A 26,081-nucleotide genomic window follows, 5' to 3' on the forward strand; every position below is an offset into this window, starting at 1 on the left:
AAAGACATCATCTGTAGTAAAAACATTAGGATTCAAACCCCTTATGTCAAAGTCTGTTCACACGTGAGACACGTGGATTTTCATCAAAAACGCTTTCATTTTTAAAGCGTAGTTTTTTCACAGAGCAGATATATAGAAACAGAAACGCAATAGCATCGGAATCCAGTGAGAAATTAGTAAAAGAAGTGGATCTATCAACTTGCGTAAAATAAAACTGAAAGGGAATAAAAATCCCTAGTAATTTTTCTATGTACCAATTTAGATGTTTCAACACAAATTTTCACCTTTAAAGCTGCTGCTTGTTCCTACACATATCTACGGAGAAAGACGACCAACGAACCGACGAACATGATACACCACTCAATTTAACTCAACTATCCTCCGGTGAATGTCAAAAATAAGGCAATTCCCTTTTTACAGATCCCTTGCGTACAATAATAAACACTAGAAAAATAAAAATTTAAACAATTGCTAATTTGCATAGGGTTTTCCTGGAAGAATTAGAATTTCTCCGATTTAGCATTTACCTGACTGTACAAGTCCGAAAATTAGCCCGCGTTTAGATTACAATGCATCGCCTCGAGATGACTCTTTCTCGCCTGATGTTGCCCTTGGACTACACTCGGCACGTTCATCCGATTCCACCTGCTCAACACCACTTATTCGTTCACAATGTTCCGGTTCTCCATTTCCTGATGCAGCAGCTTCCTGGGAAACAATGCATGCTTCTTTATCTGCAACAGGCTGAGCATCAGCTAGTAATGGCCCCTTAGGAGTGGTAGATGGAGAGTTTTCTCTGCCACTATGGTCATTGCTGGAAATACTAGACGTCAGCCACGTAAATTTCAGATCGTGCCCTTCCCAGCATTTACCGTTGAGAAATGCCCTCTCTGCTGAACGGCGTGTAGTGAAAGTTATACGAGCTGAGCAATCTTTTGATTCCTCTAACTCACTTGCACAATCACGGGATTCCAGATCTTCTAATTCCACAGTAGAAAGATCGCCATAGGGTGAAAAGTGTTCCTTCATAATAGCAACCTGCAACGAACAAAACATCAGTTTACCTTTCATTGGTACATAGATAAAATATATCAAGACAAACTTATTCCAGACCATTGCATTGTGATAAAAGTGAAAATATGAAGGATATATCGAAAAAAAGGTATCAACAGAGAAACAAAAAGAAGCCTATCTTGCATGGCGTCGGCTACTTAATGGAAAGGAAAGAGTCAAAGACATTTCAATTCCTAATTGAAAGAAAAACTGCAGGCTCTCACTGTAACAAGTTCCCCAAACTGCAGGCTCTCACTGTAACAAGTTCCCCTTAATCGATGGGGTCTTTTTTAACATTTTCTGTACAAAAATCTTTAATAATCTTTTTCTTGAAAATACTCGTTTTAATAGACAAGTTAAACAAAACAAAGACCAAAAGTAAATGAGTACAGTAGTCTCTGATGACTTCAATTTATGTTGTAAATTAGCATGTTTGCATTTGATAGAAATGATTTTATGCATCTGCTACGTTAACCTGATTTCTTTCCTAATGCCACATTTCATGTCACTATCCTTCAATCTTACCATACTAACCAGAAAACACACGCATTGCTTTATTGCTCATGATTATGTCTACATAATACCAGACATCCAAGAGCATAGCGTTCTCTCATTAGAAATTGCAACCATAAAAGAGAATATCTCAGAGAGAGAGAGAGAGAGAGACTTACATTTGCAAATCCAACTGGTAAAGGAGGAAGAATTATAAAACCAGTAGGACGGTTGTCTAATTTATATCTATTGAAAGGAGAAGGTGGCCCGAGTGGTCCCAATGGACGGATAGTCTGCAGCTTCAAGCTAGGAGATTGCTGCAGCATCACAGGTGTACTGGTTTTTGGACTACCGGACACAATGTTCTCCTCTGATTTGTTCCTATCAGTCATCTCAGCATGCATGGCATCCGCAGGAGCAGGATTTGAGGAGCTTGGAGTAGCAGCTTTATCAGCTTCGGTTGTTGTTCCCACTTTGGGTCTCTTAGCAGCTTGCTCTGTGTCAGTCTCACTCTTGGGTCCAGTAGCCTGCAAAAGGTCAAACCTTGAGAATCACTGATAAATGAAAGAATATAGTTTTATAACTGCCTCACTAATAACTTTGCTGACATCTTTATACCCATCAATTTCAAACCCCCTTTCAGGGTCCTCTTCGAAACCATTAAAACAGATTGTCTTGGCAAAGAAGAATTGTAATGCACATTGATATAGTAGTATAAGTTATAAGTTTATAACATAAGAAAGTTAGCAAGCCAAAATATTATATGCCTCGTACTAAAAAACATTAGCAAGAAAATGAAACATTCAAGGCAAGGGCAATTGGTTTACTTGTTTCTCAAGCTTGTCCAACTGGCGACGAAAGTCATTCCTTTTCTGGGCTAGCATTTCCTGCTTCTTGCGAAGTTCCTCCTTCAACTGCTCCAAACTCTCTAGCTTTTTTTGCAGAGGTGGGGCCTTGGGACTATTTGAGGTGATAGGCTTGGAGTTGTCAGTGGCAGGTAGAGAAGCATCAGATGCATGGGCAATACTACCCTTTAGAGCTGCAGACTGAAGATTATCCTTGCTAATACTAGCACCAGATGAATGGGGTGGCACTGAACCAGTTGTTACACCATGGGGAGTTCCGGAAAAAATACTGGGAGTGCCTGTCCCCTCATCAGGAATGCTATCACGATTAGCCCACCACAACCTGATAAATCGGTTACCCATTACAGCATCAGGTGCCTTTAAAGCAGCTTCAGCCTCTTCCCTCCTTGAAAACTGGACAAAAGCCCGTTCACTATTTGATGGAATGTAGATGTCAATGACCTCTCCAAATTTTTGAAAATGAGAAAGAAGAGACTCCCTTTTGTTGTTTTTCTGAGGAATGCCATTGACAAATAGAGTACGGAGTGCTTTTTGAGATGATCTCCGAATGTTACACGTGGAATCAAAAGGCGTCTGGGGTGATGAATCCATGGTGTTTGGGCAATCTTCTGCAATTATACGCTTTCCTTGACGTGGTGGAGTTTGAGTGTTGACTGCCTCCTTAGCTTCCTTGGTATCACTCTCAATATAATCTGAAGAATTTATTACAGGATCAACTTTCTCCTTCACATCTAATCTACTTTTTGAACTACCAATTCTACCCCACACAGACATGCTTGTACTCTGTGAACTGGCAGCTGCCCCAACGCTTCTAATTGGGAATTCATTATCAGCATCATTCGACAAGGTTTCAGTTTCATCATTCCTGGGTGATCGCAGGCCTAGAAGTGCATTTGAGGTTTCAGGACAGTTATTATTCCACAGGGGTTGATCAGGGTCATACAAATCAGCACCACCTGCATAACCAGTACCAGAATATGAACCACTCAAGCCCAAGCCATCATCAGTGACAGCAGTCTTGCTTGTTTTTACATGAAAGCCTTTGCTATTCATCAATGCAGTTGAGGATGCACTCACTGATGGTAGACATCCCGGGCCTGTGGGTTTTCCCAGTAAGTGTGCACTTGGAATCGACACAGGGAGGTTGAACTGGGAAAGGCTCTGTAATAGGGAGAACATAGGACATCAATAAAAACACAGACCAACAAAGAAATAACGTTTAAAAATAATGAAACTTCCATCCAAGAGAAATACCAGCATAACTAAATGATGAATGAGTTCAAGTCAAGTGATTCATTTGTGTTGTGAAAAGAAAAGAATACAACATAAAACAAATAATAAATAATAAAAAATAAAAAAAAAGATCATCAAGTCACTAGATTTCAGAGCCAAAATATGGCATGCACATGCCAATGCTTCTACAGTATATAATTAAACAGTCAGGTATAATGACTGGAAGAAGCCGGTTGATGGTGCAGACAAAAAGAGATAAAGTTTGCTTGTCCACCATATTGAAACATAATCATAGACGGAGCCACCCTAGGCTTACTGGGGGCGGATGCCCCCACTCACATTGGTTCTTAAACAAAAAAGAGTACATGTAGTATCAACTTTCAAGCTAAAACCTCACTTAATAACCACTCTATTGAAATAGAATATTCACTTACATTTTGCCAACAACACCCCACCCATTATTTTACGCCATACACAATAGAAAAGAAGCATAATGGACCTGATTGTAGGCATTGACTACAATACTTACATGTATTTAATACAATAACCATCTGACGATCAGTATAATTCATGTAATTAAATGTATTTAATAGAATCACTATTCAACTGTCGAGGTGGGTGATTTGTATTAAATATATGTAAGTATTGTAATTTGGAGTTTTTCGTTCTAATTGATTTATGTTATCATTTTTGTTTACTTGCTCTATTTGTCGTGTTTCTTCTTCTTGTTTGTGCATATTATTTTGCTGGATTTTAAAATGATTTTGATTTATCAATGTTGGTTGTTTTTTGATAAAGAACAGTGGTTTCCACGAACATAAAACATTATGACATAACATACAAGTGGTTCGTTTGTATACTGGGTTGAACTTTTTAATTTTACTTTGTTGTTTTAGGATGCCCCCATTCAAAAAAAATATCTAGCTCCGTCCCTGTACATAATGCAGAAACATGTCATCTCTCTCTCTAAAGTACTTGCATGAAATTGAATCATTCAAGTTGCAGCCAAGTTGATAAATAACACATTATAATTTGCCAATAAAAAAGTGCTACATTAAGGTGAATATGAACCCCAGTAGATGTGGAGTGATCCTCAGTCTAAAGATGCTTTGCCACAAAATAATTTTCCCCTACTTTTCAAGTCATTGTGCAGTGTCAAATATGCAACAGATGTTCAAGTAACAGGAAAGATGTAAATGTACCTGGACATCTTCAATAACAATCCGATTCATACCATGCTCCATTGGGCACACATCCCCTCTGAGACAAAATCCACGCTCCTCGAAGTCTCTACATCTTTGGCGAGGAATCCCCATATTTAATGAAGAATGGATTGGTGGTCTGAGTGTTCCTTGCAAGCCAATGGAATGTAGTGTGTCCATGGAACCATTTGGTATTCCTGGAATCAATCCAAATGCATTCCAGGATCCACTTTGTGCACCAGAAACATTTGGCAATCCACGCCCAGCAAAAAGACTCGGACGGATGGAGCCCTGATGAACCATTTGAGAAGCAAGATCTGAGTTGAACCTAGGACCGCGTTGGCTCCATGATCCAAAGTCCCGTCCTCTTCCCCTACCAGGACCAAGGTCTCCAGGAAATGCTTGGTTTGCCCGGATTCTTTGATTTAAATCAAAAGGTGCTCGAGGCAGTGATGCTGATCCCGGGCGTCTTTTATCAAATTTTACAGAAAAGTCAGTGGAATTGTGATTTCTCCATGGTGTACTTGCTTGAGAGTCATTATCTCTAAAAGAGTTCCCATTTACAAAAGGTTTGTTTCGCTTTCTGAATGGCCTTGTTGTGACTTGATCAAATGTATCTCTCTCCGAAGACTGAGAGCGAGTATCTCGTCTACGATGCTTGTGGTTTCGATCGTCATCATCATCATCACTTACTTCCTTCTCCTCAGGATCACTACTGCAATCAGAAGGGGAAAGACCCCCAGGTTTTGGAGATGAAACTTTTAACTCCATTGATCCCTCGAAATCACTAGAACGTTGGCTCATGCCACCAATAGTTCCAGTTTCCCAGTGTAGAAACCAAATCACTTGCTTGCCTACAAATATTCCAGCAAAAGAACCTAAATTTACTTTCCAAGAAAGACAAAAATAAAAATGAAAGTAATCAGAACGGACAATCATCTCCGTTTAACAGAAAATACAAATCAGACACGAAAAACAGTTGAAGTGCCCACACACTGAAATCCTTGCACCATAATCATATCAACTTAATACACATTGTGCAATAGACATACACGTGCCAGCGCAAATTTATAAGCTACTTAACTGCCACCCTGAAATAATCGAACTTTCATAGACGAGAATTGCACTCAATTTCAGTACTTCTCTTCACTAATCATTCAAAAAATGAGCGATGATCGTCGAACAATTGACATTCTAACGAAATGTTTGATGCCCAAAGCAACGATCAAGATACCGAACACCCAAAAAACAATCACCAACCAATAACTAAATGCAACTTTATACATATTGGTAGGCGCTACCAAATTAAGCTCCTAAAACCCAGAGGCTTTCACAATTAGAACAAAACGATACGTAATCTAATACAATCAACACAATTTAACCCTGCGAATTGGATTAAGCGATGAAAATTTAGGTTTAGAACGAACAGCAAAACAAAATCAAATAAATAAGCATAAAATCTTACAGATTGTTGCAGAAGAATCGAGCAACAAATGCCTCCTGAAGCTTCACGCACAGGGATTGGTTCAGCTACGATACGCAGCGGGGAGCAATGCGCCGAGGGCATGGATGAAAATTTACGGAAGATACATAGCTGCAGAAGGAAGGGGGTGAGGGGCAAGGATCGTAAAAAAGTGGTAATCGAAGGGGGTTTATCAAGTGGGAGAGAGGAGAGGGATTTGGCGGGGGAGTAAATGCGAGAGGAGAGAGGGGTTTTGCGACTGTGACTTGTTTGGGGGGTTTGGAGAGCTTCTGTCGAGCAAACAGAATTTCCGAGAGAGACGACACTGTACCAAAATTTGGAATACGTGAAATAATGTGGGGACGAAAAATAGTTGCAAAATTGCAATTTTCTACCATAATGTTTATTAAAATTATGAATGTGTCCCAAAACGTTTTTTTGACAAATCAGATGTAACAAAACACCCATGGCAAAAGTAGTAGCATATAGAGCTTCAGTTTTGCACTTAAAATCTCGGGTTCAAATTTTAGCCCTTTTAAAAAATAAAAAAATAAAAAAATCGAACCTACTACAAATGCATATCGTTATCCGTTATCATAACCATGAAAATCAAACTAAGACTTACGCTAATTAGGTGAAGATCATATACTACTGGATGAGAAATTTTTCTGTGCGCCAAAGATACAGTTGATACGCCAAGTGTAATTATGCAATTAGTTGAAAACTTAGAAAAAATTCAATCACTTATATTATGACACTTAGTATTTCATATCGTGATTCCATCACACTAAAAATATTCTCCTACCAGACCAACTATTCATGGCATCGAGACTCTCGTTTTCATATTTTATCATTACTTTGTAACTTGTTCTTCTTTCTTGGAAAACAACTTTCAGTCCCACCAACACCGGCGGCCCATCTCAATCGGGGACAATGATTCTTCCTTTATTTTGCTAACCAAGGAATCTCTTTTCCTTGTTTTCTTAATGGCACCTTAATACATACGTTTTCTCGTCGGAGTTAGGTCAGTTGACCAAAACACACTGTGCCTCCGTCCTTCCGGTTAGAGTTAAACTAAGTCAGTTGACCAAAACACACTGTGCCTCCATCCTTCCGGTTAGAGTTAAATCAGTTGATCAGAACATCTACCCTTCCTTCCAATCGAATTCGACCCCTTCTAGTATATATTAGAATAGTTACGAATAATAAAAAAAATCTACAAAAAAATACAAAAAATAGAAAAGGGAAAATCGGCAATACTAATATTTGCACCCACACCAAAAAAAGAAATTGTGTATTGAGAGGTGGTTATATAGAGTAAGAGATGAAAATATAAGACAAAAAGCAAAGCACATAAAGGGTTGTAGTCTCCCAAGTTCCGAGCGATAGGTAATCAAGGAACAAGTGATACTTCATGTACATCGGTCCGAAACCCACACCATACTATCGGCCATACCAACCTCGGGGCGGCTGAACATCCCCGTCGTTCATCAACTTATCTAGCACCACATTGAGATCAACTGACTGGCCACTGTCTGTCAGCTTCCGAACTGCAGCCCTAACTTGGTCTCTGGAGAAACCCATAGTTGCCACTTGGTCAATCACATCATCAATGGCTACCCTGCTTCCACTACCGGATGAAGGTGAACTGCCACCCGCCCCAGATGGCGTAGGGTTGGCATGTGGTAGCACCCGAGCAGTTGGGAGCTGTGGGTAACCACTGCCTCCACTTTGAGCTGTAGCAGAAGAAGAGTGATGTTGTGGTTTCATTGAGGAGCTACCGCCATATTGAGAAGGTGGTCCACCGTATTGGTATGACTCACCAAGCCCAGATGGAGGGTTATACCCAGAAGGATACCCTGCACTGGGTCTGCTAGAAGGTGGCTCATATGCATTTGAAGCTGGACTGTAATACTGTTGGGAAGGAGGGTGACCACTGGGTGTATGAGAAGGTGGCTGGCGAAGAATTGGTGGGTAGTTCTGGGAAGGGATATAAGGCGACTCTTCAGTGTGGTGGCCTAATGTAGGCTGGATTTGAGAGGGATTAACAGGTGCAAGTGAAGGGTGCTGTTGAGGCAGCTGGGGTGGCGGTTGGGAATACTGTGGTTGAGTGGTAGGTTGAAATTGTTGATGCGTTGGCACTGGAGGAAGGGGAGCAGGCTGCTGACCTGGAGGTAATTGGTATTGATGATTTGGGGCTTCTTGAGTTTGACCAGGCGCTGGGAAATAAGGGTCTCTCTGAGGGACGGGAGGGATCTGGTTCTGAGAAAACTGATTTGGAAGTTGAACTGCATGTGGTACATTTTGGGGGATAGGTTGGGGAGGAGCATTTGGATGAGAAACACCAGGAAGTGAGGGAGGAAGGTTCATGGGGGGATGAATTTGTTGCTGAGAATGTTGAGGAGCGGAGGCGGCTGTCTGCTCAGTATGTCGTTGTCCAGCATTCTGAGGTTCCAGTTGAGGGTCTATCCTTGTATTTGATACTTGTATCCTTGCAAGATTCAGTTCTACCATTTCTTGCGCATCCTTCAAATCCTTAACATCTGTTTGCACCTGTGTGTGATGTTGGAAAAACCAAAGAAAGAAGAATGCTCAATATAGCAGTACATGCTCACTGGTAAACTTGTTAGGTTAAAATGTTTGCAAAAACCAATCAATTTAAATGCCTAGAAGATCGAAAGTTTTTAAGAATTTCAGGTTTAGTAAAGCATGGGGGATGCGCAACTTTGCTTCTACCCTCTCTATTTAGTTCTGAGATTATAAGTGACATGCAGTGGCACACAGACAGGGTAAAAACTAATAGTGGTCCTGCATATGCATCAATCATACTGCCAATGCTATTTGAAAGAATTCCAGATGAACAGAGATATTTGACGAAACACCAAATGCAACCATATGTTAAGTTCGCACCAAAAAGAAGGGTAAAGAGGCAACATACATCTCTAAGAATACCCTTCAAATCATTGACAGAATCCTCAAGATTGCGGCTTCTGCTCTCTAGTTGTGTTAGTCGTGCACTAACACCTTCCAGCACATGTAGCAAATTATCAGCATGCTTCTTCATGGTCTGGTCAATCTCCGACAGAATTACGACATTGCGGTCCTTCTCTAAAACAAGTTTTGCAGGTTCAAGGGAATCCATTGACCCATAATTCTGTAGAAAACAAGGAATAGCACCATGCAAATGTAAATAAACCACATGGTAAAGCCCACTTACAGTTATCGATCATATATCCCTTTCGGATTGTACACAACATGGATAAAAGCCCATCATGGTAGACAATATATTAATACTTCCAATAGCATCAACTACGACCAATCTACTCCTAAATAATAACATCAACAGAAACAAGATCAACCAAAAAGCTTCAAGATCAATCAAAAAGCTGCCATGCTAGGGCATACTCTGCCCTTGGGAAAATTCGGTACAATCCTCCATTAACAACAAACACAAAATTTCAATATGCTAACATCAAACACAACCATACAGAATCTCACTTCCGAAAGAAATCAAACATAACTAACTGAAAAGCCTCCGTCGCCTAACATTTTGTAGCTTTTAAGTAAGTAATACTCTCTTGATCCTTGCTAGTTTGGCTGGTAAAAACAGCCAGGAACTGACAAAATTCCCAATCTTAAATACTGATGAATGTATTGACTGCCTACTTACGCCGCCGGTCCCAAGCCCGGATAAAGGAGGACGGGGAGTGCGTCAGGTATTCGACAGCCGGCACTCCGTTCTTACGTCGAATCCCTATGATGTATTGACTGCCTACTTATGAAATTGTTCTTACTCAACTGACTGATCACTCAATTTCCCAAGCAAACTAATGTAGGTTTACAGAAACTGCAGATTCAATTAGGTCAATAATTCTTACTTAAACGTTGATTGGTGACGATATAATCTACCGAGCAGCCAACTTTAAAAGTTAGATTCAAGTCCAACTAAAAATCGAGGGAGCAGAAGAGGCTCTTGGATTCCGATTCACTTCCGATCACCACGACGAGTTTACAAGCAAATGCAAACATGAAATTAAGCAGTTAATGGAAGAAATTATTACTCTAATTGGAGATGCAGTGTTCGACTTGGACTCGCCGGAGTTCCAAGCCATGGTTGGTCCTCCTCCTCCAAGATTGGGCGCGGCATCGAAACTTGGCGACAGAGAAGAAGCACCGACGACGGGGCGAATCGGCTGGAAATCGTAGCTGGGAAGCATCTCCTGATTCTCCTTGTTGTAAATCCCACTTCCATGGCCGCCCCCGCCGACCTGATACTCTTCTTCTCCTCCGCCTTCGCGGTGGCTGTTGCTGGTGCTGCTGTCAATCTTCATCAGGTTGATGAAGTCGTCGTTCTGGTGGTGCTGCTGCTGCGCTGATCCCTGCGACAGATCCATTACTGCTTGTCCATAAACGACGTCGTGCTCATCGAGGAAATCAAACCGCGGGCCGAGATTTTGGATGCTCCTTTTCGGGTTTTGGGAAATTGATATTATATTGAAGTTCGACGAAGTTATGATTTAACTTGCTTGAGGAGGTCCTCTTCGTCCGGATTTTGGATTCTCCAATCATATCGATTCATCGTATATTATACGTTGAAAAATTATTTTAAATTTTTTATTTAAAATTAAATATAAATAGTATCTGATAAAAATTGATCACTTATTATACAATGAATAGATATGATTGGATGATTTCTAAGATCCTCACTCCCTAAGAGTTTGTATTTATTTATTAATTTTCTTTTAATTTATTTATTATTTTGTTTCTTGGTCACTCTTGACTTCGCCTTTGGGATTTTTATTGGGCCAGAAAGCCCTTTTGGTGTTCGTACGAGACTTGCATCCATGTGCTGGGCCAAAAACCTAAGATCAAAAGACGTGTCTTATGATCCCGTAAGGTGGTTCGGCCTGAACTGAACTATTTCAATTACATTTGACTAATGTTTTGGCCCTTTTTTTTTTTTTTTGATGAAGGAAAGTACAATATTTATTGATAAGAGGGGAATACGTAGTGTGCTAATATGGGGCTCGATGTTTTGGCCGTTGTTTGAGAAACTATATAAATGTTTAGAGTTGATTTATTAAGTTGGGCATCAGTCTGAAATATCCGCCTCCTTTTGCTTCTTCTAAGATTGGATTTGAGAAACTAATTAGGCATGTTGAAAGAACAAATGAAGTTGTTTTGTTTGGATTTGGATCCCATCCGGATCCAAATTGTAGGAATCCTAGAGATCATCACATCTTAACCATTCATCGTATATCGTGCAGTTAGAAATCATTTGACTTTTATTATTTAAAATTAAATACAAATAGTAATTAACGAAAACTAACCGCACGATATACGATAAACGGCTAAGATACAAGGATCCACATAAAGAGGATCCGGAAAGAAGCCTCATCCGTTTTGTTTAAAGCAAGATTATCCATTAACAAACTTGTCTCTTCCAGACCCCACATAACGGAATATTTAGGAGCAATAGGTTTTCTTCATCACTAATCTCTTCATATATTCACTTTCACTTTCGACATACCTTGAATTTTATCAAATCAAAAGTGTTTGCGGCAACAAAGATTACCCAAAGAATGACAAGAAAAAGTATTGTATTATCTGAAATTATTGTAAACAGTCGTTAATTAGAGAATGCTTGCTCAAAATATACCAAGTCACTTGGTCTTAATTATAGTTCCAAATTCGAAGAAGACTTGGTCCTCAACATAAATAACCAAGTTTTAATCTAGATTAATTAAAATATGTACTCCACATTAGACAAGTTGGAAGAAGCAGGCCATGGCACATGGATTACGACCATTTGTTGCTCATATTCGAAGGCGACGTCGTTTCCACCAATTCTGCAACTTGTTGGCTTCTCAGACGCAAATACTCTCAGCTCTCCAGCGCCTCTGACCCCAATTTGGACGGAATTCCCCTCCTCGTTGAATGACTGGATGGCACCGCCGGTGTTGAGCATGTTGACTAAGCCAATGGGCGCAAACTGGACATTTTTGCTAGCGGATAAAACAGTCACTGGGGACACAAAAATGAGCTCAAAGTTGAAGGGGTCAAGTGAGAGTTCTGCATCCTCGTTTGGCTTGGTTAGGACTAGCTTCTTGGCCTGGTGGTAGTACATGGCAAAGGCCTGGACTCCGTCGACGGAGATCGGATTCTTGCCGCTCTTCCACTCGATATCTTTGGGGTTGAACTTGGTGGTCAGCCGGTGGGAGAATTCAGCAAAACATTGGTTGCGACGGGTCTCCCGGCTCCACCCTCCTCCTTGGCAGTTGAATGCCCCAAGAACTCCAGTGTACTGTTACATACGTATCAAAAGGACTATTAGGTCAGTGCGTGATTAGTCTAGAATATCGATAAACTAGCAAAAATAGTAACGTTCTTTTGTCGTATTTTTCTTTTCAAACTATGAATTTGACGAGGTATGTCCATAGAGAATATTAATTTTTTTAAATTCATAGTTTAACAACATAAACATTTAACGAATAACGTTTTCTAAATAATTAAGAAGATATAGGTTTCTTAGGGTTACCTTGTTGAGGTTCCATATTTTGAGCATGGTGTTACCGTCATGAAGAGGGTCCTCAAAGAGACGATCACGAGTAGGGAGGGCATAGTACTCGCACCGGAGAATAGAGCCATCAGGCAGCACCAGTGTCTTAAGCAAGTCAAAGTTGTGCTTTCCAACGGCGTCGCTCACATAAATAGGACCGCCGGAGATGGCCCTAGAGGCGGCATGGAAGGCGGCGCAAGGGTGGGTCGACTGGAACATGTCCCAGTCAGGGTGTATGAAATTCCCCATCCACAAGCTATTGTAGGCGCAGTGCACCATGTGGCACCCTTGGAGCCAAAACGTACCGTTTGGGTCTCCAGATGGATCCGTGCACCAGAAGTCATCACCTAAATTAACACGCAAAGGAATTGATCAGCTATTATAAGATAATACATGTAATTAAATTAATTAAATTACGAGAAGACGTACCGACACGGCCAAGAGTGATTGCTTCTGTTCCAAGAAACATGAAGTCGTTGCAGTGCTCCATGCTTGCAATGACGCCATTGCCATTGAAGTGCTTCCTCACTGAGGATGTTAGGGCATCGAAGTATGCTTTTGCTAGCTTCACACGCCCACCATAGTTCTCACAAAGCATCTCCAACAACTATTTACAACACAAATACAAATACAAAATAAATTACAATTAGAGACTAAAAACTTGTGCAACTAATAGGATTCTTCAGAAATAAGCTTCTTTTCGTATTAAAAAATAAATAAAAACTTATCAAAACACTATACAAGAGTTAAATAAAAAAATAATTTGGAATCAAAGTCTGAAAACGTGTATATGTAATAGGGTTCTTTAGAAATAAGCTTCATTTCATTTCATCCCGAGAACCTGGAAGACATCAATTTAAAAATTAAAAAAAAAAAAAAAAAAAAAAAAAAAACACACGCCAGTCAAGTTGTTTTTTAGTGTTTTACACTAACATTATCAGTCATCTATATTAATTAATAGGCAAAAGTAATACGCAGATAAGGAAAATTTCTTATGACAAGAAAAATGGAAAAGTAGATAGAACGTGCCACCAACAAGTCAAACTAACCAAATTAAAATACTCACACCATCATTTCCCAAAGTAAAAGATTAAACCAAAATCATGATAAAGACTAAAGAGATTTTTCAACATACTCGAAATATAAAATGATATGTTTTACAATATTATATAAGTGAAGAAATTATTTTTTATAAGACGTGTATGCCAATGTTCCAAACTAACTAAAAAAACAAGCAAACAGTTATTCATAAAGAAAAAATAAAGGAGAATTAAATAAGATTGGACCCAGATATTATGACACCTAGCAGATTTTACGTGACGATGAAACGGCAACGACCAAAATCTAGCTAGCAATAAAAGTCAAAAAAATTAAAAACTAGAAAAAACAAACAACTTACATGGATAACGTCGACTTTTACACCGTCGATCCCGACAGAATTCAAGTGCGAGTGGAGCCCCTCGTACATCTGATCAACTATTTCTGGTGGGACCAGGCCAATTCCGGTGGCCACGATCTTATCAACGGCCAGATCTTTCATCGTCTTCTGTAAACCTGGGGACAATTTCGGCTCCACCACCACTGCCTCAGGTAAGCCGGGTACATTGGGGCGGACGCCACCCCAGTACCCACAAAGCGCGTGCCACACGTACACATAATCAACGCTCTTGAACTCCTCTTTGAGGTCTTTGATAAAGGCACCCATGCCTTTACTAGATTCACCCCTGTTGGGGCTCACATAGTCCCTGAACTTGTAATTTTCTTGAAACTTCAGGAGCCTGCAGGGCATTTGCTCGCCAGCGACCGTCTGATTAATCCCTTCTTGGGTGATGGGGTCAGAGTCGTGGGCGATGGACTGCCACCCGTCGTCGAGCAAGACGAGGCCGGGAGGGCACCCGCCTTCCACGAGCTTCCTCACGCCGTCGATGACGCCGTGAGGGTGCACGGTAAGATAGAAAGCGTCCCAAGTGCACCAGCCGAATTTGTCCACGATGCCAGGTGGGGTCTTCTCCTCGAGAAGCTTGAAAGTTCCCAGATGATCCCTTGCGGCTTTGACGGCGTCTTTGACAAGAGTAAACGGATCGTCACCGGCGTGTAGATAAAGCACGCTCTGGAAGGTGCTGGCGGTTTCCTTGGTGGAGCCGCTCTCGACGCATATGTCGAGAAAGTCCTCGTTTCCGGGCTGGATGGAAGCGCGGAAAGATCCTTCTAGGATGGGGAGGAGCACGACGAAGGGCCTCCCGGAGTCCGAGCTCTCAAGGACAACGATCTGAGTCTCGTTCTCGAGGTCTCGGCCTTTGGATCCGACCCAGTGGGTGGTCCACCAGACCTTGAACCGGAAAATGCTCATGAACCGGATGTCCTTCAGTTGGCCGACGGGGACAACATGGCGGCTGCTTGCCTCGAGGGCATTGAATCCCACGAAGCAACCATCGGCGGTGGAGAGGGATGGAATCAGAGTGATGTTTTTGGGGACGTCCGAGAGGATGACGTGGCCATTTGCCATGAAATTGGACTTTTCCAGCTTAAACGAACAAGACGTCGGCATAGAGCCATTGACGTCGGATATCACTTTGCTCAAGTTTGGAGCCATTGAAGAACGTATAACTACGAAACAGGGCGAGAACGATATATATTTGTGACGAGATCGATCTTAGGCTTAGGTTTTAGTGTGAGATGGATAGAAGAGTGGGTTTATATAGAGAAATGGATTAGGGTTTTTGAGGGCGGAGAATCAGAGAAAGATATTGGAAAGAATCTGTGATCAATTGCTTGTTTGTGAAGGAAAATCCAAAACTTGCTACTTTAGTGATGGTGTATGGGTGAGTGAATATTTTGGGTTGATTTATAGGCAGTGCCAAGTTTTGGTTGGTCTCGACTCTCAATGGCTCCCATTGAAATGGCAAGTGTCCAAGTTTTGGTTTGAATATTTAATAATTTTTTATATAATATATTAAAGTTCTTCGCCATTTCAAACAGAAAATTAACTAAGTCAACCGACTGATGTCGATGTGGGGTATACTTTTGTTTAATTTAAATAAATGAAAGTTTTAATAAGGTTTTATGTGATACTTGTTAGTGGGATTTTCTTAGATTATCCATAAGAACCTCCTAATTTTGAGAAAATTTTAGTATTCTTTACAACATGAGCTGCTATACCACATGTTTTTACGTAAATAGAGGAAGTTTTATTTTTCAATTGTTCTTTCACTTGTACAATGACATATGATGTACCACTCTGTATTAGCACACTTAAAAATCTCTTCCTAATTTTGGAAGAAAAAAAATTCAGCGTCAAGGAGCACGGTTTGGTACACTAAGCCATAATACAATTGATTAGAAACTTTTAAAAAAAAAATTCAAGGAATTTTATTATGACACTTAATGTACCGAGATGTGTTCTTAACGCATTGAAAATAATCAATCTCGGTATGCATTGAATTAAAAACTGACAAATGTAACATCAATCAATGCCATAATTAGTGTCTTCTTTTATGGATTAAACGGTTTATCCTCCAAGAACTTGTCGCTGCTTCACATCAATTTCTTGGCATAAATATTTATTTTATTTTAATATAAGTCCATATTTCATCCTTAATTTTTCTTTAAATTGCCATCAAAGAGGAAAAAAAACATAATATACTGTCTTTAAACCGTTTGTGCGTAACGATCTAGTGGCAAAATGGGGTCAAAGTTTCTAGGGACATAACGGCAATGTAACTGCAACGATCGAAAACATAAATAATATGATTTAATGTAATTGAATACGGTCGGCATTCATTCCATTTGTATACATATTTGATTATTTTCTGTTTTTCCATGATTGAGGAACACTATTTTTTTTTTTCAATGATTGAGGAACACTTTGTGGACAACAACTGTGACCCTCAACTAGATAAGAAAATTATATAAAAAGTGTAGCATGCCTAAATCTAATTAGAGCTCGCAGTGGTGGAGGGACTATATCGGAAAAGAAAGAGCTTCAAGTTGTAAGATATCTAAAGAAATTGTCGCTAGAATTGAGATCTCATTCAAAGAGAAAGATATCAATTATGTGGAGTTTCATTTTGTCACAATGTCGGGTATTTTAATTTCTTGATATAAATTATTTTGGGGGCGGATCTATGGCATTCTGTTTTTACACAACTTTTGATATGTGTTTTTGTGAGACCTACTCCGTGATGAATTTTAACAATTCAACTCTTTATCTTTTAGAATATCATTCATAGATCATCCTTGCAAAAAAAATTAGACAAATCCAAAACCATTAAGATATTCACTTGTTGTGAATAAAATGGACGAATACGGTTCTATAAAGAAACTTTAAACCCTTAATCGAATTGTTATATGGTTTCAGATTTGAGTCATTTTTTGTAGACATGATCTTTGAGGGAAGATCTAAAGGACAGACGATTCGGATCTTTGAAATGACATGGACCCCACAAAAGTGTATGTAAAAACTTGTTAACAAAAAAGAGTGTCACTAATCGGATCCCATTATATTGTTATTTAATCAACTTTTTCAAGAAGATATTTAGTGTAATTGTGACATTGTCATGCGGTATTATTAATTTACTCGTGTAATAGAGTTTAGGGTTTAGGATCTAACCATTGTCTATATAACTCTCATCCACATTAATTATAACATGTAAACTAACAACACTTCATAATTTTGCAGCCAGTCTAGTCAAGAATATATCAAATTCAATCTTTACGAATCTCTCTTTAACCATAAGCCTCCGGCAGAAACAAAAAGAAAATCTTTAGCACCCTTTTAAGGTAATTATATATTTAGAATTCTTGACTTCCAAGTTCCAAACCCTAATTAAGCATCGAGATCTATTGCTTGACTGTGGCTTGCAAACAAATGGTAATCAAAATTCAAACGAAGATCTCCATGAAAAAAACGAGAAGAGTAAAAGCATGGTATATGATAATGCTGAGAGAATTTTGCATGTAAAGTGTTAAGGGAACAACGAGAATACGTGCCTTGTAGAACTTTTGTGGAAACTGGAAAATATTCTTCATTGTTTTTGCTTTTAGTTTTGTCCTGGGTTATACTTTATATACTTTTTACATTTTGTGCTTTTGCGGTGCTGTATGGCTGGAAATATGGAGTTGAGATTCTTTCCGGAAACGTGTAGAGGACATCGAAATTTAGGCCATTTTAGATAGAGAGAAAGAGATCGGAGCTGTTAAGTTTTTGGGTTTTATGAAGTGGATAGATTGATTGGCTAATGGAGGCCTTATGATTAAAATTATGTGATATAGATGGTCATTGGGATTCCGGACATAAAGATCCAGAATGAATCTCAATTTGGAAACTTGGAGTTTAATTTGTCCTGGGTTGTACTGTCTATACATTTACATTTTGTGCTTTTGGCATGATGTATGGTTGGAAATTTGGAGTTGAGGTTCTCTCTGGATTTATGTGTTAAAAGCCTAAGCACTTCAAATCTGGGTCCTTCAAGAGAGAGAAAGATATTCAAACCGTTCAAATTTTTTGATTTTTTGAGGTGGGCAGTAAGATGAACTAATGGATACCATGCATAAGTTTAAAATTAAGAAGTTCAGGTATGTCGTTCTTTCAGATCCGAATATAGATGTGGAGTGAATCTCAATCCAATGGACCCAGCATATACTAGAAGAGGTGATTAGGCTCTAGAGTTTGCAATATACTAAACATTTGGATTCCTTTTGTTTTTCTTCATCTCCTTTATTCCATTTACGTTGAAAGGTAGGTTTCAAATTTTAAACTTAGCTTTCTATGCATCACCGATCGCTCTATTTACCCTCATCATTATGCTAATGGAACTCCGTTGATTTTTTTTTCCGTTTTTCTTTTTCTCGAAACTTAAGCATATTTAGTTAGTTTTTATTTTTTCTTACACTTAAATTGCACACAACTCACAACTTTCTTTTTTTTTTCTTCCCTTTTTTAGCACTCATTACAAACATAAATCCGCAATTATGTACCTACTTTAATTATATGTTTACTTATTACGAATGAATTAGAAATAAATAAATATTATATTTTTCACATCATATTATGTATTCGACCCACAAACCATTAAATAAAAAGACAAGTGAGTTCCATACTAAATTTAAATATGACATATCGAAAAAAAAATTTAAATATAAATTAACTTAGAAGGTTTTCATTTCGAAATTTACGATGAACCAGAATTTTAAACAGTTAAATTATTTGGACTTTTCGAAAAAAATAAAACAGTGAAAAATCTTGGCCCTCTTTTAGCTTTTCTCCGAATAAATACAACCTTCGTTCAATTTTTTTTTTTTTTTCCGATTCTTTTGATAGTGCATGCCTTTATCTCGTCATCTCTTCATTTTGTTTTCACAAAATTAAAATAAAAAAGTAAAAATATTCCTACTGAAAGCGCGTTCAATCCGGATGGAGTGCCAACTGCCCCTTATTGCCACGTGTAAACATCTTAGGAGGTAGCTCCACCGACCTTAAGCTCCTATATGGTTGATTGGTGCCACGTGGGATGTCTAGACTCTGCCACCGTGGACGAACTTCCCGAGCAAGAAATTGAGGTAAATACTGCTTCTGACTCTGCCACCGTAGACTCTGCCACGTGAGAAGCTACGGGCTGGTTTGGTATTATTGTACTTTGAAAAAATACTGCTTCTGCTGTGCTGTGAAAATAAGCAGCTATGAAATAAAGCAGCAAAATGTTTGGTAAACTTTTTTGTAAAAGTTTAGTAAACTTTTATATAAAACAGATATGAAAAAAAACCAGTTTTTCAAAGCTGGGTTTTGCAGCTTCTTGTTTTTGGCTTTTTTTCACCTAAAACTATGAAAAAAAAACTAAAGCTAAATGTTTACCAAACACAAAAACAGCTCCCAGCTTTTTTCAAAATCACCTCAGTACCAAATCAGGCCTACGTCGTTTCTGGAGAATCCGGAATTTCTGGACGGACCGCCGACAGTCTCCCACGTAAATGGTCTGGTTTGGTAAACGCACTTTTGGATATTCCATTCCATTCCGTCTATCATCCCATAAGCAATAGTTACGTATGGCGTCCACTCCATCTCTCATCGGAAAGTTAGAGAGAGTTGTGGACTACTCTTATCCTTGCAATTAGTTTCGAGTCGAACTTTAACTTTTTTCGTAATATTATAACATATTAGTTAACATTTGAAGTTTAATAATTTTATGAAACGCATGTCTACGTGTTTGGTTTGTAATACACATTGCATAAAATCAGTGTTTAATATTTCTCCAAAAAATTAAGTATTGATAGAAATGGGGTGAAACGTAAACTTCCTTGTATATCAAGGAGATATAGGAAAATCAATAAATATCAACGATATTCAACAATTTTGCCATAATTCATTGCAAATTTCAAACTTTTGAACTTTTTAAGAAAATTTTCTCTAATTTTGATTAAATTTGAATGAGTTACTCATTGCAAATTTCCATAATTTCATTCGTAGACAACTAATATCAATATCGATTTATCTATCGATATTCCCATCTAAATCGTTATTTTGAACACTGCATAAAACTTATAAGATAAATAGCTTCTTTTGGCTCTCAACACCTAACTTCTCCATATAAACAAGCTTAGGCTGGTTTGCATATTTTTAAAATGACTGAAAATGGTTTCTAGATAAAATCATTTTGGGTTCTAAAAACACTTGGAAAGCTTTCAGAAAAAAGCATCAATTATATGCTTATTTCAGGAAACACTTTTAAGATTTACTTGCCTGTGTTACTAAAGTTGGTTTAAAAAACGTCTTCAATAAGTGTTTTCTGCTATTTTAGAAGTACTTCCAAACAAATTCTATAATTAAACAATTTCATCTACTTTTTGCATAGGTGTCACTCGTTACAAGTCGGAAATGGGGAAGCAATGCTGAAGTTTAATAAATCAAAACAGTGGGTTCTGAAGATTTCATATAAAATGAGTCAGTCAAAAGTGATTAGTCCACACCGACCGACCAGCTTCAACAAACTTATCTTTACCGTCTCAGTCAAACCAATTCTCTTTCTCTATCGATCTGCTGGTTTTGGTTGGCAGACAACTAATTAACATGTATCCAATTAACGGAGGCCAGGGGCAAAAGTTCGTGGCAATGGCCAATGGGGCAGGTAAACAGGATTAAGACTTACACAAATGAGACTTTGCGGCGTCTCAAATCTATACTCATTGTCTGTTTTAACTTTCTCGCATCGCGCCGTTTGCAGTTTGAATTATTAGTTTGAGACATCGTCACTTTGAGCTGTCCCGGTCTCATGTACAACAGTACAAGTCATTCTCGGACAAAGGAAAACTAGTGAGGCATATCAAACACTTGCCCTTTCAATGAAAATACAAGTTATTTGGGTTAACCGAGTACAAGGAATCCACGGTGGCTCCGCGACTGCAGGGCTGCTGAGGCGGAACCTCGTGGTAGGTTGTACTGGGGAAGATCCAAGGAAATTGAAAGAGAGACCAAACCCTAAATATTAACCATTACATCTGAAATAGGGAGAGTTGTAGTTCCTACTTAACAAAAGAATGAACTGGTTTCTTGTTGTTGATTCTATTCAATGTAATTCTTATTTTCCTTTTTATTTTGTACGATAGACACTCCCCCGACCCTCGCAAAGCGGGGAGTCTTGTTGGCATGGGTCGTCCTTTCTTGTTTCTAAAAAGAATACATACCACAGTAAACACCCTTACCCCCACAAAATTTACACCTCCTCCTCTTTCTTTTATTCCTCTCATTGCAAATCTAGTCAATATTCCTAGCATATCCACTACACGGTTTAGCGGAAAATAACTTAATCATTGCTCCGGTTAAGTTCCAGTGCAGTCTGTAAAATCGGAAACACAATCATGTTGATGAGGATGAGTATTGGCAAAGTAAAGGTCGAAGAAAACCAACATGATCACTACGACTTAATTCTGAAACGTACCGTGTTAAGAAGCCTGAGAGCAGCAGGCCGGGTAAATTTTCGAGCAAAAAGAAAGCACTGAGATGGTTTTCCCTTGCTGCTACACCATTCTCTCCGGTGCTCAGTCTCATAGTAGACATTATCTATCTCCTGAACATAAATCCGTCAAATCAGCTGCAAAGCTACTATGAAATTCAAATGACAATCGGGGAAAAATCTCTACGGATATCAAAGATGTGCATACATTTAGACCATTGCATGAGTTTAATGGTCACAAAACTTGTGAAAGAACGAGAAACATTTGGATTCCGTTAGTCTCGTATAATTTCTTGTGAAAAATTAGTGAATGAACAGGTTAAAAACTTTGTCCGACAACCTTGTCCTTTCCGTCAACTTGACTGTATTATTTTCCTGCCATTAAGCCAGGTACTAGAATAACTTTGTGCCTGATAACTACCGCTAAAAGGTTTCTTAATGACTTGGATGGTTTAACATAATGGTTAGGAATGAACAAGAAAAACAGATATATACCTTTATAGATTTAATAAGCATGGGAGTAGCATCTGAAAATTTGTAAGTCAAAGGGTGCCATCCACGGCGTTCACGGTTTCTAGAGGATGATAAATCCCATGCCGTGTGTGTCAGCGATCTACGTGTGAGTTCTCCCTCAAGGCCTTGTTGCTGAAATTTAAAATATAGCTTTCTTAGAGAGCCAAACTATTATGGCGATGAAAAGAGCTACCATCACCGCTTTTTTATCTCTCCAAAAGAAAGAGTGGGAAATTTATCTTACAGCCAGTAATGTCTGAACATAATGCTCGTCCGGGATACAATTGTGCTGCTTGGATGTATCAGCGGGCTGCATAATTGCATAAATGATCAGAATACAAAATCAAACTTCATCTTTTGAAAGCAGTGTCTGCAAATTTACGTTAGAATTTTTGGTATTTCAAGAAGTGAGTATTGGTGCCTTACTGCTTTGACCAGGAAGCAGATGTGGTAGTCGAATTAAAAGTTTACTTGTTTCCAAGATGAATAAGAGCACTTACAATGGGACGATTCCGCCAAAACTCAGGAAGCGATTTTGTCTGCACGATTTACACACATAGAACATGTCAAATACGAGGAAAAAAAACAAACAAAAGCATCAATGTTTAAAAGGAACTTGATAAGATTACAAAGAAAGGAAAAATAAGGTAACGTGTCAACCGGTAATGCAGAAGCTCATTGAAGAATGTCTTTCCAACACGGAGTAAAGCTTTTCGTGTCCATTAGGAACACACATGTAGGTGACTTTATTTGAAGTTCTAATGGAAAGTTTAACAATATATACCGACTTTTCTAGTTGATAAAAAGCAGTCATCGTTCTATGATATTTATATTCAATAATCGTATATGATATATCTATGGATTATCTCACAATGATACCATGTTTACGGGAATAACCAAAAAAGCTGTAACTGTAAATGGTCATACAACAATTAAAAGACGAAGTACCTTGCAATGCAATTGAAACATAGGAAAGACTCTATCGTCTTTCACTACAACCTCTGCATGCTTCCTGGTCAAGACAACCCACTGCAGTGGGAAAAATAACACAACAAAAATAAGATGAACTGTAGGAAACTTGCATAACAGAAATAAGCACTTATTAGGTTTTCTATTTAGTGTTGCACTGAAATTCAAGAGGCAATTAATCCATCATACGATCTATACCTGTGATCCTTTTCTCCAGTTATGAGCAGGAATAACAGGATGCATTTTTGGATTGTAGCGGGCCTCTTTCGTATCAGCAAAGCTGCTCCCAAAAGTTAAAAGTTAAATACGCTTTCAAAACTTTCTGTCATAAGTAAGATACAAACATACAGAATCGTACAAATTTTTAGGTGATAACAAAAAATGATTCATTACAAAATAGATTCACATTGAGATGCAGCTCACTTATACTATGTATACACTATGAAGATGAAACCCAAATTTCAATTATATAAACGCAGATATTGGTTGAGAACCGCAGACCACAGACAAGCAATTCTTTCAAATATACATAATGCATATTTGATTTGGTTTATTCACCTGTCTACAAAACTGGTTCTCGTTGACATGATGTAGTCATATATATAGCTGAAATTGTAAAGGGGAATGCAGCTGAAAAGAGATCAAGTAACTGAAATATTGTTAGACGATAAAAAATCACCATATTTATGAAAAGAAACTAGCAGACCAAAATTTATGCGACCGCAACCTAGGGGGAAAAAACGTCAAGACAATCTTCACCTATCAGAAACAAAGGCAAAGCGTTGATTAAGAGGATCCCCGAGTGCATGTCTTAGTAATATGCGTTCTGCCTCAATCATGCTTGCTTCTCCCCAATCTACCTGGTATGGAATGAAATAAATATAACAATCGCAATAAAAGTCACGAAAAAAGAAATCATCTGAATTCACATTGCTCATAAAGTCATACCTATCTAATCTCAATCCCTGTAATTTATCAGTTATTCGATAAGAAGCCAAGAAACAAATTCAAACATTTCCGGCATCCAACAAGCATGGTTAGGACTGTGCTTCTGGAATAACTAAAGACACTATAAGCGCTTTTGGGTCAGGGTCATAGAAGCACTTCCAGGAGAGGTGCTTCTACAGAGGCACTTCCACGTGCTTTTTCAAGAAGCACTTCCACTTGGAGTTTCAATTAAAATTTCAAGTTTTTCTAATAAAAGTGCTTTTAGAAAAGCAATTATGATACACACGACATTGTATCTAACAAAAGCACTTCTAGAAAAAGTGCTTATGATACAAATGACATTGCATTTCCAAATTAAGAATTCAAGTTAGGAAATAGAATAGTAACTCCCACCTGTATACTATCATTGACTTGACGATCCAAGAAAAAAACCGATCTTGTGGTGGCCTTGTTGAACAGAAACCCCGGCCTTGAGTGAACATAAATCGAAAACCTACTCTCCCCTCCCTGCAACCAAAAACAAAAACAACAAAAGCTCTATCTTTAATACAAAATGCCAAACTAATTACACTCCTAATCACGCAATTAGATTAAAAAACAAGTAATTAATAAATTAAGTACCTGAAAGAAAACATCCCAAAGAATGTCCAACGGAATGCGATTGCGAGCGATGAACAAGAAGGCGATCTTGGGCCGTTGATTTTGCTGAGAATTTCGCAACGAAGCGAGCTTCATAATCCGACTGTACTGAGTGTGCATCAGCAGCACCAACGTCCCGAAGCAGATCCCCACCAGAATCAAAGTGAACAGCTTCCTCTTCCATTTGTGCTGCGCTTTCTGCGGACCCGCCTTCCGCTTCATTAATCACTTAACTAACAAGCTGCTTTTGCATCAAGCACTTTCTCAGCTCCCAAAGGAAAAGCTTCAGAAGTAGCTCAAGCTCTCATCTTTCGTTCTTCCACGTGAAACCCAGAATCCAGATCCGCTTCCTTCAAGCTCTGGATTCTGGGATTTCGTAGCGGTGGAGGACTATCAACGTAATTAAGCTAAATTAAGCTGCTTAATGCTTAAAGCTCGTAGCTTTGAAGAGAATTCTAGAGACCCAGAAGAAGTAGAAGTAGAGATTAAGCTGAATTAAGAGAGTGAATGGGATTTCAGCGTTTGCAAGTGGAAGGTGGGACTTCCATTTTTGTGATATTCTTGGTACGCAGGTCGTTGTCATAAAGTTGGGAAGTGTTAATGGTAGTTGACAGGGTTGCGTGCGATGTGGGATGGAATAGCAACACTTTATTGTGCCTTTTACATTTGTTTGATTTCTGCCAAAGATAGTGTTTTCTCCTTTTCTGTTTGCCTAAATTGTGGATTACTAGTTGGTTTAGCGATATCTCGTCTTTACTTGATTATCTTGTTACGAGAATTATTTCATTAGTTACATGTACGAGAACTATTTCATTGAAAATTATGTCTGAGTTCCTATGTGATTAGTCGATTTGGTAAATTCTCGTCTTCACTTGGTTACATGCGCAAGAACTCTTTTATTGAATTTGTCTCTGAATTTGCATGTGATTAGTCAGTTTGATGAAATCCTTGCATTTACTTGGTTACATGTGTGAGACGCCAAGAACAATTTGTGTTTATAATGAGTTTAATACTAAATCGTAGTTCATTGCAGCTTGTTGTGGTCATGTCTCCCGCGGATGGTTTACTACCTAAGTTTGATATTTAGTTAAGATTCATATGATTACAAATAACAAGTATCTTCTTTATTAATATCTTGTTGTTTGCCAAAAATAAAACGCTTTTTAGACAAAATGGTAGAGATTGTCATAACTTCTCATT

General features: G+C 38.6%; 4 protein-coding genes across 6 annotated transcripts; all 4 read right to left on the bottom strand.

The window, feature by feature from the left end:
* Positions 1–209: 209 nt before the first annotated feature.
* LOC137707725 (zinc finger CCCH domain-containing protein 41) lies at positions 210–6,667 on the bottom strand. Of its 3 annotated transcripts, none has more exons than XM_068446633.2 (5): positions 6,312–6,667; positions 4,847–5,700; positions 2,373–3,572; positions 1,725–2,072; positions 210–1,038 (listed from the first exon to the last, which is right to left on the bottom strand). In XM_068446633.2, exons 2-5 carry the CDS (start codon positions 5,648–5,650, stop codon positions 565–567), a joined length of 2,826 nt encoding a protein of 941 aa, XP_068302734.2. In that variant the 5' UTR covers positions 5,651–5,700; positions 6,312–6,667; the 3' UTR covers positions 210–564. The 3 variants fall into 3 exon arrangements, with proteins under 3 accessions (XP_068302734.2, XP_068302735.2, XP_068302736.2); XM_068446634.2 differs by having other exon boundaries at positions 4,847–5,724; positions 6,312–6,656; XM_068446635.2 differs by having other exon boundaries at positions 4,847–5,733; positions 6,312–6,656.
* Positions 6,668–7,573: 906 nt separating this feature from the next.
* On the bottom strand, positions 7,574–10,892 carry LOC137707876 (uncharacterized). The gene is made up of 3 exons (XM_068446809.2): positions 10,370–10,892; positions 9,247–9,462; positions 7,574–8,861 (listed from the first exon to the last, which is right to left on the bottom strand). The coding sequence occupies exons 1-3, from the start codon at positions 10,700–10,702 to the stop codon at positions 7,752–7,754; spliced, it is 1,659 nt and encodes a 552-aa protein (XP_068302910.2). The 5' UTR covers positions 10,703–10,892; the 3' UTR covers positions 7,574–7,751.
* A 999-nt stretch (positions 10,893–11,891) lies between these two features.
* Positions 11,892–15,771, bottom strand: LOC137708365 (putative galactinol--sucrose galactosyltransferase 5). The gene is made up of 4 exons (XM_068447422.2): positions 14,267–15,771; positions 13,297–13,474; positions 12,847–13,214; positions 11,892–12,612 (listed from the first exon to the last, which is right to left on the bottom strand). The coding sequence occupies exons 1-4, from the start codon at positions 15,458–15,460 to the stop codon at positions 12,052–12,054; spliced, it is 2,301 nt and encodes a 766-aa protein (XP_068303523.2). The 5' UTR covers positions 15,461–15,771; the 3' UTR covers positions 11,892–12,051.
* Positions 15,772–21,180: 5,409 nt separating this feature from the next.
* On the bottom strand, positions 21,181–25,520 carry LOC137708459 (glycosyltransferase BC10-like). The gene is made up of 11 exons (XM_068447543.2): positions 24,864–25,520; positions 24,636–24,749; positions 24,054–24,154; positions 23,853–23,924; positions 23,493–23,574; positions 23,274–23,354; positions 22,826–22,864; positions 22,570–22,635; positions 22,308–22,457; positions 21,798–21,926; positions 21,181–21,695 (listed from the first exon to the last, which is right to left on the bottom strand). Exons 1-11 carry the CDS (start codon positions 25,101–25,103, stop codon positions 21,663–21,665), a joined length of 1,107 nt encoding a protein of 368 aa, XP_068303644.2. The 5' UTR covers positions 25,104–25,520; the 3' UTR covers positions 21,181–21,662.
* Positions 25,521–26,081: the final 561 nt, after the last annotated feature.

The sequence above is a fragment of the Pyrus communis genome, chromosome 17 (assembly GCF_041283825.1).
Source record: "Pyrus communis isolate YQ-2024b chromosome 17, ASM4128382v1, whole genome shotgun sequence".
Classification (NCBI taxonomy): Eukaryota; Viridiplantae; Streptophyta; class Magnoliopsida; order Rosales; family Rosaceae; genus Pyrus; species Pyrus communis.

Coding starts and splice junctions, on each gene's coding strand:
- LOC137707725 (XM_068446633.2), bottom strand. CDS start 5,650: ATGAGCCAACGTTCTAGTGATTTCGAGGGATCAATGGAGTTAAAAGTT. Junction 3,573..4,846: donor TTGTTATTGAAGATGTCCAG/GTACATTTACAT, acceptor TCCCTATTACAG/AGCCTTTCCCAGTTCAACCT. Junction 2,073..2,372: donor TGGACAAGCTTGAGAAACAA/GTAAACCAATTG, acceptor GACCTTTTGCAG/GCTACTGGACCCAAGAGTGA.
- LOC137708459 (XM_068447543.2), bottom strand. CDS start 25,103: ATGAAGCGGAAGGCGGGTCCGCAGAAAGCGCAGCACAAATGGAAGAGG. Junction 23,355..23,492: donor ACTGGAGAAAAGGATCACAG/GTATAGATCGTA, acceptor TTCCCACTGCAG/TGGGTTGTCTTGACCAGGAA. Junction 21,696..21,797: donor CTCTCAGGCTTCTTAACACG/GTACGTTTCAGA, acceptor CCGATTTTACAG/ACTGCACTGGAACTTAACCG.
- LOC137708365 (XM_068447422.2), bottom strand. CDS start 15,460: ATGGCTCCAAACTTGAGCAAAGTGATATCCGACGTCAATGGCTCTATG. Junction 13,475..14,266: donor TAAAAGTCGACGTTATCCAT/GTAAGTTGTTTG, acceptor TGTTGTAAATAG/TTGTTGGAGATGCTTTGTGA. Junction 12,613..12,846: donor AAATATGGAACCTCAACAAG/GTAACCCTAAGA, acceptor CGTATGTAACAG/TACACTGGAGTTCTTGGGGC.
- LOC137707876 (XM_068446809.2), bottom strand. CDS start 10,702: ATGGATCTGTCGCAGGGATCAGCGCAGCAGCAGCACCACCAGAACGAC. Junction 9,463..10,369: donor ACACTGCATCTCCAATTAGA/GTAATAATTTCT, acceptor TGTTTTCTACAG/AATTATGGGTCAATGGATTC. Junction 8,862..9,246: donor TGAAGGGTATTCTTAGAGAT/GTATGTTGCCTC, acceptor CATCACACACAG/GTGCAAACAGATGTTAAGGA.